Genomic DNA, 18,227 nt, shown 5'->3' on the forward strand with positions numbered 1-18,227 from the left:
CCTGTTAAGGCTATTGCATATTGTGCACTGTACCTGTCTCATAAACAAACTAAATAAAATAAATAAGATAGACACTATTTTTCTCCAATTAAAAAATGTCAGATTTGGTATATGGTAACTTGGCTGTGGTGCATGTTCCTTTAAAACTGTGACGTTGGTGTTGTGGCAAAGTGGCATTCAGTGGCTGTGGATGCCGAGAGATATTAGTGGGTGACATGTGAGAGGGCCTCCCACCTCTGTGTTGATAAATTATGGAGCATCATAACAGGAACAGTTTAACCCAGCCAGCATGACAAACACATTTGGAGCCACAATCACAGGGCTCTTTACAGTGCAGCTGGGTACTGGCTCCGTCCAGGTTAAGAATAATAAGAAAAGCGCTTTATGAAATACCTGTGTGCGTTTGTCGATGAGCTTCCAGGGCATCTTCAGAAGAGAATGTAGCCGCACACTGATCACAAACTAGCGCTTCGGCAGGAGCTGTGGGGAAGTGAGAAATGTTTTAGACAGTACTTTAGAAATTGGAGTCATTTAGCATTAAAGTTGAGCAAAAGGCCAGAAGGAAAGAACAAAGGGGCCCTAATTCAGAAGTGACCAAAAGAGTGGCTTTACGCACTTGTGGCTTTCAGGTGTTAACACAAGGAAGTTACCGCGCACAGTTCAATGGAGGAAAGTGCCATAAAAACACAACTCAGGGCAAACAAAAGCAGCAGACAAGCGGCACCGGCCCTGCTCTTTTAGGGAAACGAAGCACACTGAACACATTTATTTACAGGCCTCTTATCAAACCCACAGCAGTAGCAGGCTCCAGAACAAACTCCGGTTCTGTCTATGGTTCTATGGTCCTGTGTCTTTGGTTAGGTCTGTGGTCTTGTCTATGGTCCTGTCTGCAGACTGAGCCTGCAGCGCACTCTTCATCAGAAATACTGAGTCAAATCCCACTGCGGCCAGTGGACCGGCACCTGGTGGCTCACCTCTGGAATGCCCTTGTCTATTCTGATGAAGACTTTAGTGTGCGCTGCTCCCCACACCTGAACACACACACAGCTGTGGGGATGTGGGCTGGCTCTCACAGAGATGTAAATCGGTTGCAGATCCATACTGGCCCAGGGCTCATTCACTGATCTATTTTCTGCTCAGCTGGCTTTAAATGAAGTTAAAATGACTCATTAAAACACCCACAAGCTTTGGGAACTCTGAGCGCTCCAGCCTAAATGTGGTCCTCTTTCAACTCTTGCGCTGTACACAGACAGTGTGCCACTGTTCCCAGTGCTGCACAAATAATAAAAAGCCCCAATCTGTTCATTTTTAAAAACAACCATTTCTGAAAACAAACAGTTACTGTTTGGAGCGTGCGTTTTGTTACACAGTCAAAAATAAAACTTGGTGGCAAATAGTTTGATATAGTAATAAAAATACAAGTGTGTAGATGCTGATGCTGTGTGGCGCTGTCCAGTGTGGTATGTTGTGCTGTGTGTGATTCTGTGATAAGGGAAGAAGAGAACATAGTGCATTGTCTTGTGCAGTCAAAGGCACGGAGTGTGCTCTCATCCATAAACCATCAAACTGTCTCCAGACGCGGCTGCAATCGTCCTCCATCAAAACACTTTGTCTGGCATACCAAAATAAGAGCCAGCATCGAGCTGAATACCAAATCAGCCCATTAGAGCGGTGGAGCACTCGCTCCTTAGCAACCAGCGGGATCTAAGGCTGCTATACCAAAATACACAGCACCAAAGAAATGAGATACACATCTTTCTTTGTAGTATTAAGGGGTGACATATCAGGATTGTGACTTTATGCAAAGAAATCAAACAAGGTTAAAGGTGCTGCTGTTACATGTCAGAGGCGATTGAAGAGTTGAGCGTGATGTTGAGGTGTGAGAGGAAAGGCTAGAAGTGTGGTTAGGGTTACGGAGGATACTGAAGCGGGGCCGACTCAGGTGAACCGCTTTAAGCTCAGTTTAAAGAAACAGACTTTCTTTTATCTGTCAGCAGTATGTCATTCCCAAACACTTGTCAGAAGAGGAGACAGGACAGGGACCTAGCCTTGTCTGTACATATTCCTACTGTGGATTCATCCTCTGTTTTAGTTTCATTTTTAGGCCCCCTCACCCCCCCTTGCTCCTCGGTCTTTATTTTGGATAAAGTAGCTGGGAGAGCAGTCAGGTCTGATTAAGTCTGCATTTGGGTACAGTGTGTTCCTGGACACACATCTGCGAGCGAGCCATCACACACGCTTCGGAACACTGGCAGAACACCCAGGCCTGCCGGCAGCTCATGATGTCATCACTCAGAAGGGGCCGGGCTGGCCTGCTGCCAAAGTCTCCAAAAAAACACTGGAACGATTCAAGCAAGAGGCTGCAGCGGGAGGCAGGAGGGAGGAGAGGTGCACAGGCCTAAGCATGAACAGAAAGCATGATCCAAGGATTCGGAGCAGCACTAACTGGGAGTGTGTCTGCTGGGGAGGGGCGAGTGGTATGGAACAGGTGCATCTGAAAGGAGGCACTATTGAGAGACTTAATAAGCAGAGGATTGTGTGAGGAGTGAGACTTTGTACCTGTATGAGACAACATGTGCATCCTGAGCCTCATGCTGTCCTGAAAGTGTTTACCGCAGAACTCACAGCCGTGGCCCTTCTCCTCAGAGTGCAGCCTCCTGTGGACAGACAAACACCAAAGTGAGAGTGTTATCAGAAACACAACTGGAATGATAAAAAGTCTAGGTGCTTTTCATCTGTCAGGTCTTCAAAATCCACAAGCGTCATTGTCCTCATAACAAGAGGAGCATGTTTTAATTCAGGCAAGAATCCCTCACTGAATGCAGCATCATTAGTATAAGAGGCCCTTGGAGTTGTGAATCACAACGCATGAATGCTAAAAGAACACAGACAATAGGATATCTGGCTAATTTCAGAGTGCCGACAAACGTGCGCCTCCACCCGCCAGCGCTGCAAGACAGCACACACACACACGCACCACACACTAATGCATGCAAAATTACATCTGAGCTAAACACGGAGTGTGCGCATATACACTTCCCTTGTAACTGCAATGAAAAGAAGATGATTCGCTGAAGCTCCGCCGGCAAAGCCTATCATATCATATCACACACATCCAAGCATGCAAGGCAGCTGTACTGTTATCCTTGGATCACCCCACTAACAGACGAACAAATGACCTAAAAACTGACATGGCCAAAATAGTACAGGGAGCTTATTTTGCATATGTTAAACTACTAACCAGCATCAGGATAATAACTACAACGGGGAGACAACTAGCTACAAAACATGACCAAAAATATACAAATTGCCTGCCACACTTGGCTTTTAACAAAATATATCTATAATATCCCTCTTATACATCGCTTGTATATTAAATTTGGTCGTCACTCAACAACAAATTCTTTTTCTATCTGGAATGGTGTGTCCTCAAACAACTCTCAAATGTCAGCATGCAGACCAGGTGAATGCTCAGTGACCTGGTTCCACACACCAACTTCCTGACATCCTGAAGCAGAGGCACCAGGAGGGTGCTTGGACCCGCGGACATGACGTGTGTGTGCGTGAGTGAGTAAGAGCCACGCGCAGTAAATACCTCACAGGACGGGTGCTCGTGTGGCTGAGCACTTGAGCCATAGCTCTAGAGAGAGCTGGTGTCAGTCAGACCCTACAGGGGGCACTACAGGCTGCAGCACCGGACTAATGATGGGTTAGCTGCACATAAGGGTCCACCACTCAAAGGCTGTTTTGTTTGTAATGATTAGCGATGAGTAAAACGCCGCCAAGCCATCGCAATTATTACCATCTAAAATCAGGATAATTAGAGCTGTCATTGAGCTAGTCTGTGTGCTTTGCTAAGTTTGTGTACAATGACAAAATATCATCTGTCACACTCATAAATAAAAGAGAAATAAACAAAACAACACAGCGGGTTTGGAGGCAGAAGTTATCCATCATCAAGCCCGAGCGTCCAGCCGGTCCCTGCTGAGAGCCTTCTCTCGCCTGATGCAAAGGAATGCATATCAAATAGCCTGAGAGACAGCCTGTTGTGTGAGGCACGCTTCTGCACAAATAATCAAACAGAATTTAAAAAGTACGTCTTTGTATAAAACAACGTTATTTGACGCCAAGGCTCTTTATATCAAATCTCTAACAAAGACCTAAGTCCTACTCGCCGAAGCATCTTTTGAAGAAAGACATGAGTGCAGGTGTCCCTGAGAATACATTTACATATTTACCACAACAGCTACCATGTTTCTTACTCTTGATTGTTTTGTTTTTTTGCAACCCCCCCTCCCATTTCATAAATCCAAAAAAAAAAAAATTTTATTATGATTTTTATTTATATATTTTATTATAAAACAATTAAATGCAAGGCACCAAACAACATGCACTGTTATGTTATGTTATATATAAAATCTAATAATAAATGACACTCATTATGTGTTTGTGTGAGTTACCTGTGCTGCTCCATGGCCTGGCGGCTGTGCAGCTGTAGCCCACATTCACCACAGCACTGGCCCTGGCTCTGGCCCTCCTGCCTCATTCCTGCTGCGAACTGGCCCAGGCGGTTCAGCAGTTCTCTGTGGAGCAGACCCTGGTGTAACAGGCCACCGTAGGCTCTAGGGTCCAGTGAGACACCCAAGGGTGGGGCCATTGATACTGGAATCATCCCATCCCCTGTGTGATTGCCAGTCATCGAGTAAACAGAGGTCATATGTTTCTCTCCTATCCCAGGGAAAGAGTCCAGAGTATTGGCCGCTGCTCCTCCATGCTCAGGGCTGGAGTGCAGCTCTCGAGCACTGGTGATGACGCTGCTTCTCAGGGGGGTCCCGGGCCCCTCATCATGAGACTGCTCTGCGACACCGCTCCCCTGGTCCGGGCTGGAGGGCTGGCCTTGGCCCACCTCAGGCTCATCCACTTGCATGCTCTCACACTTGATGCTGTCAGGATCCATAGAGGTCACCTGGGACAGCTCTGAGGGCGACTCATGGGTGCTCTTCAGCGCCCCCTCCTGGAGCTGTTTTGGGCTCAGCGGTGTGTTGTTTTGCTCCATGTGAGTGGGACTTCTGTCAGACATGTGGTACAGGGCCAGCTGGTGCAGGACAGAGGGGGTGGTGCGTGCAGGCCCATCCTGTATGGAATGCTTCTTTGACATTAGCATTTGTCTCCAGTGGCGGGCGCGTGGCTCGCCGTGGTCTGTGGGGCTGTGGTTTTTCAGGGCTACATCATGGCTCTCCTCATGCTGAATGGTCTCCAGCACCTTGAGGCACTGCTCCTCCAGATACTCTATCTCCAGGATCTCTGCAGCATACAGCAGGTCATCTAGGTCCTCAGCAGTGGCTTGCAGAGAGGCGGTGTAAGCATACTCCAGGATTTGCTGGAAGGTCTTAGGGGACAGGAAGTCCAGGGCATATCGCAGACTGCTGCGATGGAACAGGATCTCAAACATCTTGCTGGTGCAGGCCAGGACTGTGCGATGTGCTGGGAACTCCTGGCCATCCACTGTGATGATGACATCGCATAGGGTGCCAGTAAGACGCATTTGATTGGCCCGATGCAGCAAAGTGCTGGAGTGAGAAGGATTGTGGAGCTGGAGCACACCCATGTTTGTAAGAGCCTTTTCCTCTCGGAGTCCGGCCCGAGCCACGCATCAGGTGCTGTCCCGCCTGGTTCTGTGGGCCTCAGCTGTCTGTGGTCTGTGGTTTGTGCAGGATCACAGGATCATTAGCACCTGTCTCAGTTACATTGTGACACAAAGCACATTTAATTACACACAGCTCAACACATTAAAACTATACAATTATATTTCTTTGTTAGTTTTCCAATGAGATTTTAAACAACAGTCTAAGCATTTGAAGACAGCTCTAGTAACCTATTCTAGCCCCTATATGTGTTTTCCTATGTATTTTAATTAAAGAGTGGATAGGAGGCAGGGGCTGCATGGTCGATAAGCGCAGACTAGAGCAACAGTTTCCACTAGAGGTGATTATATTCGGAGGTCTCGTTGCGCGCGGTCACGTCGCTGTAATAACGTCTGCATACTGAGAGGTGACGCTTCAATTTATCAAGCGCCTCACACACATCTCCGCACTCAACAGGTAGGCCCACTATTACCAGCCGCCCTCGAGGCTCATTAGTTCATTTAGGCTGCACGTCTTCGTGATTAGACGTGTTAAAGACAATTAAATCGCTCCGCTAAAAATCCCTAAATAAGTTATCAAAGTATTTAATTGATGAGCGTGTGATAATGGATGGGGGTAGAGGAGCGGGGACGGGTCTGTTAGAGGGATTTGTGTGATTATAATAGCTGTAGCCTATCCAAAACCCCAGTGTCTATGAGTCTAGCGGCGACCGACTGATGCGGGTGAAGCCCCAACTCCCAGTCTCCCCATCCGCGCGCATCAGGTGCACATAAAATAAGCGCGTTGAAAATCCGAATACTTCAAATTAACCTTCAGCACACGCTCATGCAGTCCCTTGTCTGCCCGGGCTATGACAAACCGCCTGTTGTCTGCAAGGAGACATTTCCAAAATGCATGCATTCCTCTCTAATTTTAGACATTTAGTTTCAAATCAGTCTTGTCAGTTTCTTTTTTCATGCTTTAAGGTATAAAATCCCTCCGTCAGTATTTAAGAAAGTATAATACATTTTCAAATAAACAGACAAGCACTGAAAAGTCATTCTAGTTCACGCACCGGAATGACCCGAGTTAAATTGTTAGTTGCCTACATGAACAATATAGTCTAATAAAAGTGCGCAGTGACAGTTGTTCCTACCTCCACGTCCTCTCACCCTCCGCTGATTATCCAGGCAACATCATGCTTACACATTTCACAGTACGCGCTCCAAACTCACTCCTGCCTCAAGTAAGCAAATCATGAGCCAGCCGCCACTGTCAAGCCCCACAGGGAAGCTCCCACATCCGGGCAAAAACTTCAAAATAAAACGCGCACCAGAGTTTACTGGCTCTGAGCTGACTGAGGTGTGAGGGGAAAAGCAAAAGACTGCACGGATGTACAAGTCATAAATATCTATTCAAAATGCTACGTTTTTAATATAGGCCTGTTTTTCTTTTTTGCTCTGTAGAAGTGAACTTGCTCACTTTAGCCTTACCTTAAAAAAATAAAATTAAATAAATAAATAATAATAATAATAATAATAATAATTTAGTTGTTTTTTATCTGGGAAGTATTCAATTTGTTACTAACATACTAGATTAAGTTACAATATCCTATAATGTCCTACTTTCTTTTTTATTTTTTTTATTTTTTTGCCATGCTTGCTGTAACAACACATAACAATTTTAAGCTTCCCTACTACTGCATAAAACTCACAACTGAAATTATTATTATTATTATTATTATTATTATTATTATTATTATTATTATTATTATTATTATTATTATTATTATTATTATTATTATTATTATTATCTGGCTCAAAGGCTTTATTTGACTGGGCAGCTCAGTGTGAAATGGGGAAAGAGAGGGTGGAGACACTCGGCAAAGGGTCAGGGCTGGAAGGCAAACCCAAGCTGAGGTGGAAACAACCACATGGGCAACAGTTTAAACCACTTCACCAATTCATTTTTCAAACTGATTTAGTGATGCACCAGAAAGAAAAAAGCAAACAAAACCCTTATATAATTAAAACATTGGCCTACAGCATGTACGGGGGGTTAAAAAAAAACAGATTTCTTGTTACGTCACAATGGTAAAAATCTGTTTTAGGCCGAAGATGATGCAAAACAGTCTCTTTTATAGTGAAAGGCGTCTTCCGTCATTACCTGAGTTATGACGGTAGTTTGCCGCCGTCTTGACCGGCTGCAAATCATGAGCGGCCGACGTCAGGGCTCTGAGTGATCGCCCTCTGCTCCTCTTCGCTCCTGCTGCAATCAGAGACATCTGCAGGGCATCTGAAGACTGACAGGCCACCGGGTTAGCCACTTTCAATTCTAAAGGGCAAACACAACTGCCGGAGCGGAGCCGGCTACAGGAGTTGTATTTAGGCGAAGTGAAAAGTGAACTGAGGTAAAGCGGGGCCTTTTAGTCGCATGTCTGAAACAGGATGCTTCGTCAGGTCACCGCGGTCTTCTGTGGTCACGGACACTGTTGACACAGCACCCGTTTGCGGCTCATGTCACATTAGCTGAAGGCATGCCTCTGCTGAAAATACCTCACTCTAGTACCCCACTCAATATTTTGACATCCAAGCCGGGAAGAGTTAACTTGACTCATACCCAAACACGCATTATATAACCACGTGCTTGTTTGCCCCAGTGCAATCTGAACAAGTGTCCCGAAGAATGTACTGCCCAAAATAACCTGATTGCACTGTAACCTTTCTGTTAATAGTCCAGTGCGCCCATGACATGGCGAAAACAAGACGCAACTATCAGAGGGCGACGACTACCATCTACTGGATAAAGCATGGCACTACATGCGCTGACAAGGGCTAGAAATGAAGAAAATGCGCCAGACGCTTTTAGAATTAACCTTTTTTATTTAGAAGATGGGTTAGCTCCCAGACTGTACAGTACAGATATAAGATTAAATAAAATATGTTTGAAGTTGAGACAGACTAGGAATGTGGTTGAGAAAATGTGGAAGATTTCTCTGATGAACTCCATTAGGCCTATGTCCATTCTTTTTAAGATGCAATAAAAATGCTGTACATTTATTCATCTGGTCAAAGTTGATTTTAAAATAATAATTTAAATAAAACAAAATAAATAAAAAAGGGGATTTTTGTACATAAGTAAATGGCCCAATATAGAACATTTGAGGAAAATTGATTTGTTTACACTATTTGTCTATGGGATGAGTCTGCCCAAACATGGACATATATTTTAAGCACAGTTTTTATAAAAAGATTGAATCATGCCACGGCACACCTTCTTTCACTACAGCTGCGAGTTGTAGTGCTGTGACAGACATATTATACACCACACCATGTTAGTTCATTTATTACATTTTAGTTCTATTCATTCAGAATACTAAAAAGAATAGGCTAAATCTGTCACAACAACGCTATGCAGATTATTATTAAAACTGAGGACAAGACAGTCTATTGACACACAGGCGCAGTGCACAAGCTTGCAGGCAGGAATGGAAACAAAACTGTTCTTTTTTACAAGATACAATTTCCACAACTAAAAATAAGACCAACTTTTGATTTACTCAAGTGATATTGAATTAGTAGCACTTGAAGCTGTCCCAAGGCTATACCAAAAGTGTAATGTCAGTTTCACCAATGTTTGTGAGGGTAAGTCATTGCCTTTTAAATGCAGTTTTTATTTAGATATGCACTAAAATGTTAAAAGCATCAAAAATAGTTTGATGTCAAATATATTATTTTTAATTTACCATAGAAATATGGCCTACTATTTCCATCTAGATTTTTCTATAATTATTTTATTGATCAGATATGGTATAATCCACACACCTACAGCATTCCTGTAAAAGACAAGCTGTAACACCAACCACTGTAAACAAAATAGTACAACCTTACAGGTCAGACATGCAGAACAAGCTCCAAAAACACTAACTCACAATTCAAACAAAAAAGCAACAATGTACATCTGAACAGGAGAACATGAACATAAGAAAAATAATCTCTATTTATATATATATATTTATATAGTATATATAGTCCTTTTTTACATCTTTTAATAATAATTCAATGGTTGTGCACAACGGCAGTTTAAACCATAACCACATAAAAAAGAACTGTTATTAGTGTATTTGATATTTTATCAGGCAGATATTATAAGATAGTTACCATTTATCCTGTGCGAGTAAATAAAATAATATAAAAATAAAATAAATCTCTTATGATCTAAACTTCCAGGGTGTAGTAAACATGTCGTGACCCATCAGGAGCACACTGAGGTGCATTCAAACAAGTGAGTTTGTAAAATGAAGTTAAGGGCACTGGAAATCAAAACTCAGCAGTTTTGAAATGTCCATGTGGAAAATGGCCATGTCCCATCATGCTTTGCTCTCAGTCTGTATGATACTGTTGTGTCCTGTAGAGATCTCTGCCAGGGCGTTTGTTAACTCGGCCTCCTCCAGTTTGCCTGTTTCATCTGAGAAAAAGTGCCTGAAAGGGTGAAAGGGGAAGCATGTTCAATCATTATAGAGCTGAATTACTTAAAGAACAATATTTGAACACAATTAGTATTAGCTGCTAACATTTTAGCCATGTATCCATATGACATTTTCACCCAATATGTAAGAAGACGCCTTATATACTTGGACATCTTATTACATATTTCTTCACCACCTTGACAGTAGGGAAAATAGACAATAAACTCATCATAGGAAAAAATAGGAATTTTTGTTCTTTATAATGTAGCTAACAAGCCTCTCTAGCAGGTGATATTAACTTGTGTGTAGTTCCATTGTAAAAGAAAAGGTTGTAGCTGTGTTTAATTTGATTACAGTTCATTATACTGCTTATTGTTATGTAGAAATTAACTATATTACATAATATGTTCTATGTGATCAACAAGAAAAAAAACATTTCAGAAAAAGTGACAGTGAAAATAAACTAATGCACTGGTGACATTTTTGATGTAGAGACAAGGCCTGGCTTATTAAGTGATTAAAAAGGCTAATTATAAAGACTATTTAAATACATAACTAATCTACTTATGAATTTAGAGGGTAAGCCCGTTCTTGTGGGTCTAGTAAACCGCCCCCAAATGGACAATGACACACACAAGCATAAAACAGAAAAATCAAGACATCATTTTTCATTCACAGCACAACATTGAACTAAATATACCAATAATACTGTCATTGCCGAATTAACCATTACTTTAGATAGTGCGTGGTCAATGGCAGGATGCGGTGGTGAATGAATGGGCATACACACGCACACTCACACACAAGCACACACACAGATAAACCTCTAGAGGGAGCCGTACTCATCGCTGACAGGAGGAGGAGCGGTCTTGGCCAGAGTCTCTGATGAGGGGTCTGCTCCATCTCCATTGGGCATAGCGGGATCAGAGGGCGGGCTGTCTAGGCTAATCAGGTCGGCAGGGGGTGATGACGGCCTCTCTGTCCTGTCCCCGAACTCTAACTCTAAGTCGGGACTCTCCAAGCCAGAGAGGTGCGGGCTGGGGGCTTCGGGAGTTAGCAAATCATATGTGTTGGGATGCATCGCAAAGAGGTCGTTTGAGGTGTTCAGATTGGAATTAGCAGAGTTCCCAGTAGGGACATCTGCGACTAGGGGGGCAGTGTCTTCAGTATCCACGCTGGGGTCACCATGATTGACTGAAGGAGCATTTTTGGTCATGTTAAAGTCATCCACTTGGTCAGACAGTTTATAATTATTAAAGTTACTCTCTGGGGCAGTGCTGTGTGCATTTTGCAGTGTGGCAGGATAGGTGGCAGTGTTAGGTGTGGTGAAAGTGTCTAAGGCTACTGGGTCTGCTGGTTCAGCCTTCTGGGACACTGGTGGACTGGGGGCGGGCTTCCTTAGAGTGGGAGAGGCAGAGGGGGAGGAGGCGGCGAGCGGGGAGACAGGGGGGCTATTTCTTGCATGCTGTGCCGCCCTAAGTTTGGGAGAGAAGCGTCGCTTTGGTGGTATTGGCGTGACAGATTTAGGATCTTTAGTCCGATCCGGAGTAGACGGAGGAGTGTTCAGTTTAGGCTGCTCCTCAGGGATGAGACTGTCTTTCTGTTCCAAAACTAATGGGCTCGGTCTATCTGCCTTCTCGGGCTTTACGGGTGGCTCTATTTTTTCCACTTCGTCAGTAGAAGAGTTGACAGGTGTTGGTGGGGCAGTGTTGGACTCGGCACATGGGGCTGCCACGGTGACGGGGGCGTGTGCGGGCTCGTTGGCAGGAGTGGACAGACTACAGGTGAGGGTGGTGGTCTCGCTAGAGGGGCTGTCCTGGGCAGGGTCGAGAGTTGCAGTGGCTGTGGCTGAGGAGAGCGTGTCCAGTGCCAGAGCAGCAGTGTAAGCCGCCAGCCTGAGAGCAGGGAGAGAACAGAGACACACAGACTAGACACCAGGGTGACTGTGACGGAGGAAGGTGGCTCGGACCAGCATGCACGGGTTTAGTTACAACACCACACGAGTAGAGACAAAGCAACTGAAAGAAGCACATATTAGGCCAATTAACCGAAATAAAAAGGCATCATGCTGTGAGTGGACCATAAAGGATACACCCCATACACACAACATGGAGTACACGGACTAGAAAACTAATACTAGAAAGAGGCTACCAAGAGCTACAGCACTATGGTTAAACAGTACCAGTGACAATTTTCAAATGCACTTTTCCATATAGTCTGCATGAAAAATGGCTTTCTGTGGTTGTCAAATGACTTCATGAGTTGACCACACTGTAAATGCTGAAAATTCACTGTCTTTAACTGGTATTGCTTCAACCTTTAGATCAGAACATTCTCCGATGACTGGAGAAAAAAACATAAAGTGCGATAATCCCTTTGAATGGGAGTAAATACAAAAAGCAACACAGTTCAGTGGACTCCACTCAAGAATGACCCGGACTTTTCACAGTGCGCATTAATGGAGGCCAAATCAGCCGGTCTGTTAAAAAGAATGATTCTTTGAAGTGGAGTGCATTGTACACAGCTCAAAGGAAGAGTTAAAGGGCCGCGCGCTGCAGGTCAGCTGCACTTACTCTGGCTCTGTGAGGGGTGTGGTCTCACTGGGCTCTGTGGGGCCTGCTGCGTTGTGATTGGCCGTGCATTCGTCTTCAGTGCGAACTTCAACAATTGGCTCTTTAGACTCATCTTTTCTGTTGTAGGGCACATCATATATTTTAATAAGAGTAACCACATAGAAGGGCATTTTTTATATATATATATGACTTGAGGATAGATTTTCTGTGTCTGTCTGCAGATTACAAGATCGATGTTTGTGTCTGGCTAACTGTGGCTGCATTTCACTGAAAGTAGTACCATAAAACGTAGACAAATCAATACATAATTCTCCTACCCACACAATTTGATTTAAGTCAGCCATTTCTGTCAGTCTGCATCTATAGTCTACCCTACTACCTTATGTTTCTTGCTTTTTGTATTGATCTATATGGTACAAATCTCATTTCTCTGTTAAATGCAATTGCTTCTAAAATGCATTTTTTAACACAGCTTACATGAATGCAGCCTTGCCCTCCTCCAGGTTGTGTCCTTTAGTGCCAGTGCCTGACTTCCCACAAAGGCACATAATTAGGCCACACTTGTTGACAAAGTAACAGGTGACATCCACAACCAGCAGGAGCAGTATAAATACTACAACTATGATGCCCGCCCAGAGAATAGTGTTCATATTGAGCACTGTCTCCTCGCCCAGATCTGCAGCACAAACAAGAGAAGGTTTTACTCATCAACAACGAAGACACAAAAATACTACCTACAGTTTATCATAAAAATAAAATACTCACCTTTGTGCATCTGATGTTTCTTTTAACTAATACTGATATACTAACTTAGTCTATGGTGTCAGGTATTAAAAGAGTATATTTAAATAAATATTTTATTTAGTACAAGCAACACCAGATACATAAGATGTTGCTAGTATTTTAAAATAAGAAACAATTAGTACAGTATTCTTCTATTCATATTACAATGTTTTGCTGACAGTATTGTACAGAGAATTGTACTGTTATTGATAAAATTAATAAGTGTTCTGTCTTTGAATATCTCCCACCAGAAAGTACTGGGAAAGAATTGACACAAATGATCAAAAAATAAAAATGTGTATAAAAACCCATATAGCTATTTTTCAAACAAACTAAAAAAATTACAACATTTACAAATAAAAACTAAAAATATTTTGTGCATAATTGTTACTAGACTAATATTACGGTCACACACACACGTTCTCACAGATCATTGTAAGTGCTTCTGTCATTCATCAGCCCACAGTAAATACAGTATTTTCAGCCTCTGTAGACTGGTGCTCTGCTCGAGCTGGAGCAGAGTGAGGAGATCTGGTGCCTTTGGCTCAGAGTCATGTTAAAGCACCTTTTCTCTGATAAAATCAAAGAGTGACATTGTCCAGAAAGGCCCCAAGAGGGCAAACTCCCCTTTTCTCTCCTATTAGAGCAGGAACATGGTGGACACAGACAGGATGAGTGATACCAAAGTGTATGTCACAGATGAACAGCCCTGTGTGGCTGAAAATACACACACGTCAGGATGCAAATGTTCGTGGTCCACCACACCAATGTCCAAGATCAGGCAAGAGAGCGCCACACCAACACACAGAGCAAAAGGAGTGGGGCAAATGAAGGGAAACAAAGAGGAAAACCAGAGAAGGGTGGGAGAACACAAGAAGAGAGAAAGTGAAAATGTGTCTGTACGGTTTGAAATAAACCAAAGTATAATAAGGAAAACTCATCATTGTAGTAATCGGGGGGAAATGGCAACACATCAAAGAAAAGGCACAGCACAATGTTGAGATGGTGAGTGAGTAAGGGATGCTTTAGACTGGAAAATGAATGCACAAGATCTGCTGCTCCTACATTTGTGAGGCTGATTTATTTTATATGGTCACTACACTTGAAAGTAGTTAGAAATGTTAATATTAAATATTTAGGGAGTCATAATGCTTCTTTTTTTTTAACTCTTGACAAAGCAAAACTTAATGGAGATAACGTCATTCTTTGCAGGAAGTGCCTGTCCTAGTTCTGCAAGAGCAAACTCAGACTCATTTAACAAGGCCTGTCAAAACTTGAAAGTTAGAAGATTCAACCGGAAAATCATTTCTGGCCCAGTGCTGTCCAAGAAATCATTTTTGTAGATATATTTAGTTGTCATTCACCTTTCACTGGTGGAGAGGTAAAAACAGCGACCTTTTTTGGTTTGCTCTGAGTTTGCTCTTTGATTAGTTTGAATGTTCAAGCACTGGGAGAATACCTGGTACTCCAGCTGGTTCTACCGTGGTTCTGAATGACATGGATGCTGGCTGGGACTTGCCCTTCTGATTCTCAGCCACAACAAACACATTGTATTCTGTGTCCCATTCAAGTCCTCTGAGCACCACAGAGTCACTGTCACTGGGCACACGGATCTCAGGTTTCCACTTTGTTGCCTGAACCTAGAAAAGTAGAGGGACCACAAACCAAGTACAAATAGTTCAGGAGATGATAGAATGTATAGTTCTCGAAATCTCATAAAACAACGTAACTTTTGAATTTACAAAGAGTGGACAGTGGATTGGTACTGGTCATACTTACAGGTTTGTAACGGATGAGATAATGTAGGATAGGTGAGCCGCCATCGTCCTGTTTGATCCAGCCCACTCGGAGAGAGTTGCCTTTGGGCTGAGGACTCCACTCCAGCTTTGGAGGATTGGGGTTTCCTGTGGGGACAGAGCAGCACCTTGTGTAAACACATGCATATTTATGAAACAGAAGCAGCTGTCCATCTTAAAGTAAACTCTTTTGTTTCATTATAAACTGACTTTCCACTTTGTTGTTTTTCTTTGAGCGCACTTGGCCTTCCTAAATCACTTTCCTGGAGATAGCAAGTCTGGAGTCAGCCTAATTACCAAGTGACACATACACATGCTTATCTGATTCGGCCTGGGAGTGGCTTTCAATCAGCATTAAATTGCTAACTGACATAGTGCCAGTGTAATACAGCTCTGGGAAGTGCTCTTTTCGCACTGACTGAAATGGGGATTCTCACCAGTGGCTTTCACAGAATAAACAGATAAGTGAGAAGATAAGACTACTACTGTATAAGTAACATCAATCCACATGATATTTTAAACCTTGTGTTGGTGGGACTCTGTATGGAATCAGTGCATAAAGAAATGTAATTTATTAAATGAATAAATAAAAATGAAAAACAACTTTTCCAAATTTATAGGAAACCTGTGTTCAATACAGAAAGCGCACCAACTAATTTGTTATTTCAATGTGAAATGTAACGTCAAGAAGGTTAGTAAGCTATGTAATGATTTCTTAAATCAATTAGATTTTAATTTCACTGAATTAACGTTACACCTACTACTAGTAGTAGTAATAGCTGTAGTGGTAGACGAGACTTTGACTACACTGGAGTGAGCTTTATTTCTGTGAGCAAACATTGATTAGGACTCTTGAGTTTATTATAAATTTTGATTTACCCCAACACACAACAGGGACCATTTTTTCAGTTTTTCCTCTGTAAGCCATCAATACTGCCCACGTGATGATGATGTTAAACTCTAGTGACAGTTATGTATCACCATGTAAACGGCTGTGCTCCTCCCCCGTTCATCCCACTACGGCAAATGTCCAACTCTGTGATTAATACATTCGAGGTGGGTAATATTGCACAGCCGTTTCAGAGCAACTGGAGTTAAATGGATGAATTAATTTGAATTATCTGATGAGGAAGTGCTCTTTTCAGAATTGGGCAGTTACCTTCTGCGGAATGGAGGACATCGGCACAAACATGGTGCGCACATGTGAGAGTGAATGAGACAAATGCACAATAAGACATGACAACACGAGCAAAGCATAACAAATCCCTTTAAGGCAAACAAACAGACTGGCATGGCAACGTAACAGCAACATTTTATAAAAAGGTGCATCCAACTGCTTTGTCTTCATTTAAGACTTTGTGATTTACGAGACAGCTGATTAATCAAAGCTGATGAGCCTAATCCAAAAGTAAACATTTCCAAATTACACCCAATGGCGGCCGCTCGAGGGGCCCCACTGCGTTTGAACTGCAGAGATTTGCTCGTACTTCAAAAATACAGCCATTAAGCCAATTATTTCTCAAGCTGTGAATCAAAGTGGTATTAATATTCATAGGTGACAACATGCTACATAAATTACAATCTAGAGGTAAGGAAAAAGTTACAGTCAGGCAAGGTCGCACACTTTTGGTTATTCTATTACTCTAAATGTTGCTAATCAGGAAGGGTTGATGAGGTCCAGAGAGGACAGACAGCGCTAGGACACTAAAGACTAATCAGCTATTATCCGCACTACTCCACAAACCTGTATCCTCAGCGAAAAAATGAAAATTGCCATCTAGAGACAGAAAAGGAAACAAATCAAGCAATCAGAATCAGGGGTGTTCACTAGTGACTATCTGGAGTCAATGTTCTGGTTAAGTCTGCTGAACGCAAGCATATTAACTGTTCTTGTTACTGTATAATTTAAGAAATATACCTGTGCATGGGCAATATTCTGGGTATGATTTTAAGACCTATGTGTATTTTAGTAAAGCAAGAAATACTGCTTCTAGCAGGAGCAACAGTATTCTAATAAGTAATATATATCTGCCAAATGTTTTACATATCAGAATTAAGCTATATAAGGCACGCTTGCTGCTACTTTTATATCAGTCAGACCTAATAAAATTCTGATATTTTCTGATATTACAAAGAGAATAAGAATTACATTATTAAATAAAACAACAGAATATAGAGATAGGGGGCATGGTTGTGTGGATATAAATAAATAAAAACAGGAAGATCATTATCCAGAAAAGCAGACGATAACAGACTGTTGATGAAAAATGCATCAATCCTACACCAGCGCTTGTGTTAATTTGAAAAGGACTCGGATGACAGCTAAATCTGATGCACCCACCCACATGAGACGACAAAATTACGCCTCAGCCAAAAATAAAGAATCTGCAGACGATTAGTATCAAGATAACACAAAACGCTGTCCAAATGTCTCTAAACAGATTTCATTTGGAGTCAACAACCCTTACAGTGTGGAATAGAAAAGGGCCATGAAGATTTTTTAAACTGACCAGCAGGGGGCGCTAAACACTAAAGAAACCAGCTCAATCCATACCATTGCTTCAGGTTTATAGAAAATAGGCAGTTGCAAAGGTACACATAATAGGTTCTGCATGTAAACTCATGAACAACCGCTTGTGTAAATATCCCATATTGTTTACAGAGTTTCTGCTAAAAGGCATGAATGTACTTACGGACTGGCTCTGTCTTGAAGAACTCAGGAGGGCTGCTCTCCCCTTCACCCTTCCCGTTGATGGCTGATAATCTGACTTCATAGTTGGTCTCTGGCTTCAGGCCTGTGATGATCATCTCACTGACAATGCCTGTCACAAGAGGCAGGTCAAAGCTTTAATTAGCGCAAAAACAAACTACTCCTGGCTCGTCACACACACAGTGACACAGTGACGTATTGGAACTAAATATTTTTTATTCTGATCACAATAGTATTGCGCATGACTCTTAACACAATAATGCTCTTGCAGTT

The 18,227-nt window shown here is 42.5% G+C and overlaps 3 protein-coding genes across 3 annotated transcripts in view; all 3 read right to left on the reverse strand.

Annotated features, from left to right (window-relative positions):
* Positions 1-2,306: 2,306 nt before the first annotated feature.
* Positions 2,307-4,479, reverse strand: LOC129407281 (zinc finger protein 596-like). The gene is made up of 2 exons (XM_055147923.1): positions 4,461-4,479; positions 2,307-2,657 (listed from the first exon to the last, which is right to left on the reverse strand). Exons 1-2 carry the CDS (start codon positions 4,472-4,474, stop codon positions 2,399-2,401), a joined length of 273 nt encoding a protein of 90 aa, XP_055003898.1. The 5' UTR covers positions 4,475-4,479; the 3' UTR covers positions 2,307-2,398.
* A 13-nt stretch (positions 4,480-4,492) lies between these two features.
* On the reverse strand, positions 4,493-6,838 carry LOC129407272 (zinc finger and BTB domain-containing protein 16-A-like; the record flags this gene model as incomplete). The annotated part of the gene is made up of 2 exons (XM_055147881.1): positions 6,781-6,838; positions 4,493-5,734 (listed from the first exon to the last, which is right to left on the reverse strand). A coding segment is annotated over exon 2 (1,116 nt), but the record flags the coding sequence as incomplete, so codon positions are not given.
* A 3,155-nt stretch (positions 6,839-9,993) lies between these two features.
* Positions 9,994-18,227, reverse strand: part of ncam1b (neural cell adhesion molecule 1b) — a 43,058-nt gene continuing 34,824 nt past the window's right edge. Inside the window, exons 15-20 of the mRNA XM_055166898.1 lie at positions 17,938-18,066; positions 15,228-15,352; positions 14,908-15,088; positions 13,143-13,341; positions 12,666-12,782; positions 9,994-10,105 (exon numbers count right to left, since the gene is read on the reverse strand). Of these exons, the coding sequence (XP_055022873.1) occupies positions 9,994-10,105; positions 12,666-12,782; positions 13,143-13,341; positions 14,908-15,088; positions 15,228-15,352; positions 17,938-18,066 (863 nt within the window). The remainder of the gene's footprint in view (positions 10,106-12,665; positions 12,783-13,142; positions 13,342-14,907; positions 15,089-15,227; positions 15,353-17,937; positions 18,067-18,227) is intronic.

This window comes from Boleophthalmus pectinirostris, unplaced genomic scaffold (genome assembly GCF_026225935.1).
Source record: "Boleophthalmus pectinirostris isolate CB_2022bp ecotype Guang Dong unplaced genomic scaffold, ASM2622593v1 HiC_scaffold_9, whole genome shotgun sequence".
Lineage (NCBI taxonomy): Eukaryota > Metazoa > Chordata > Actinopteri > Gobiiformes > Gobiidae > Boleophthalmus > Boleophthalmus pectinirostris.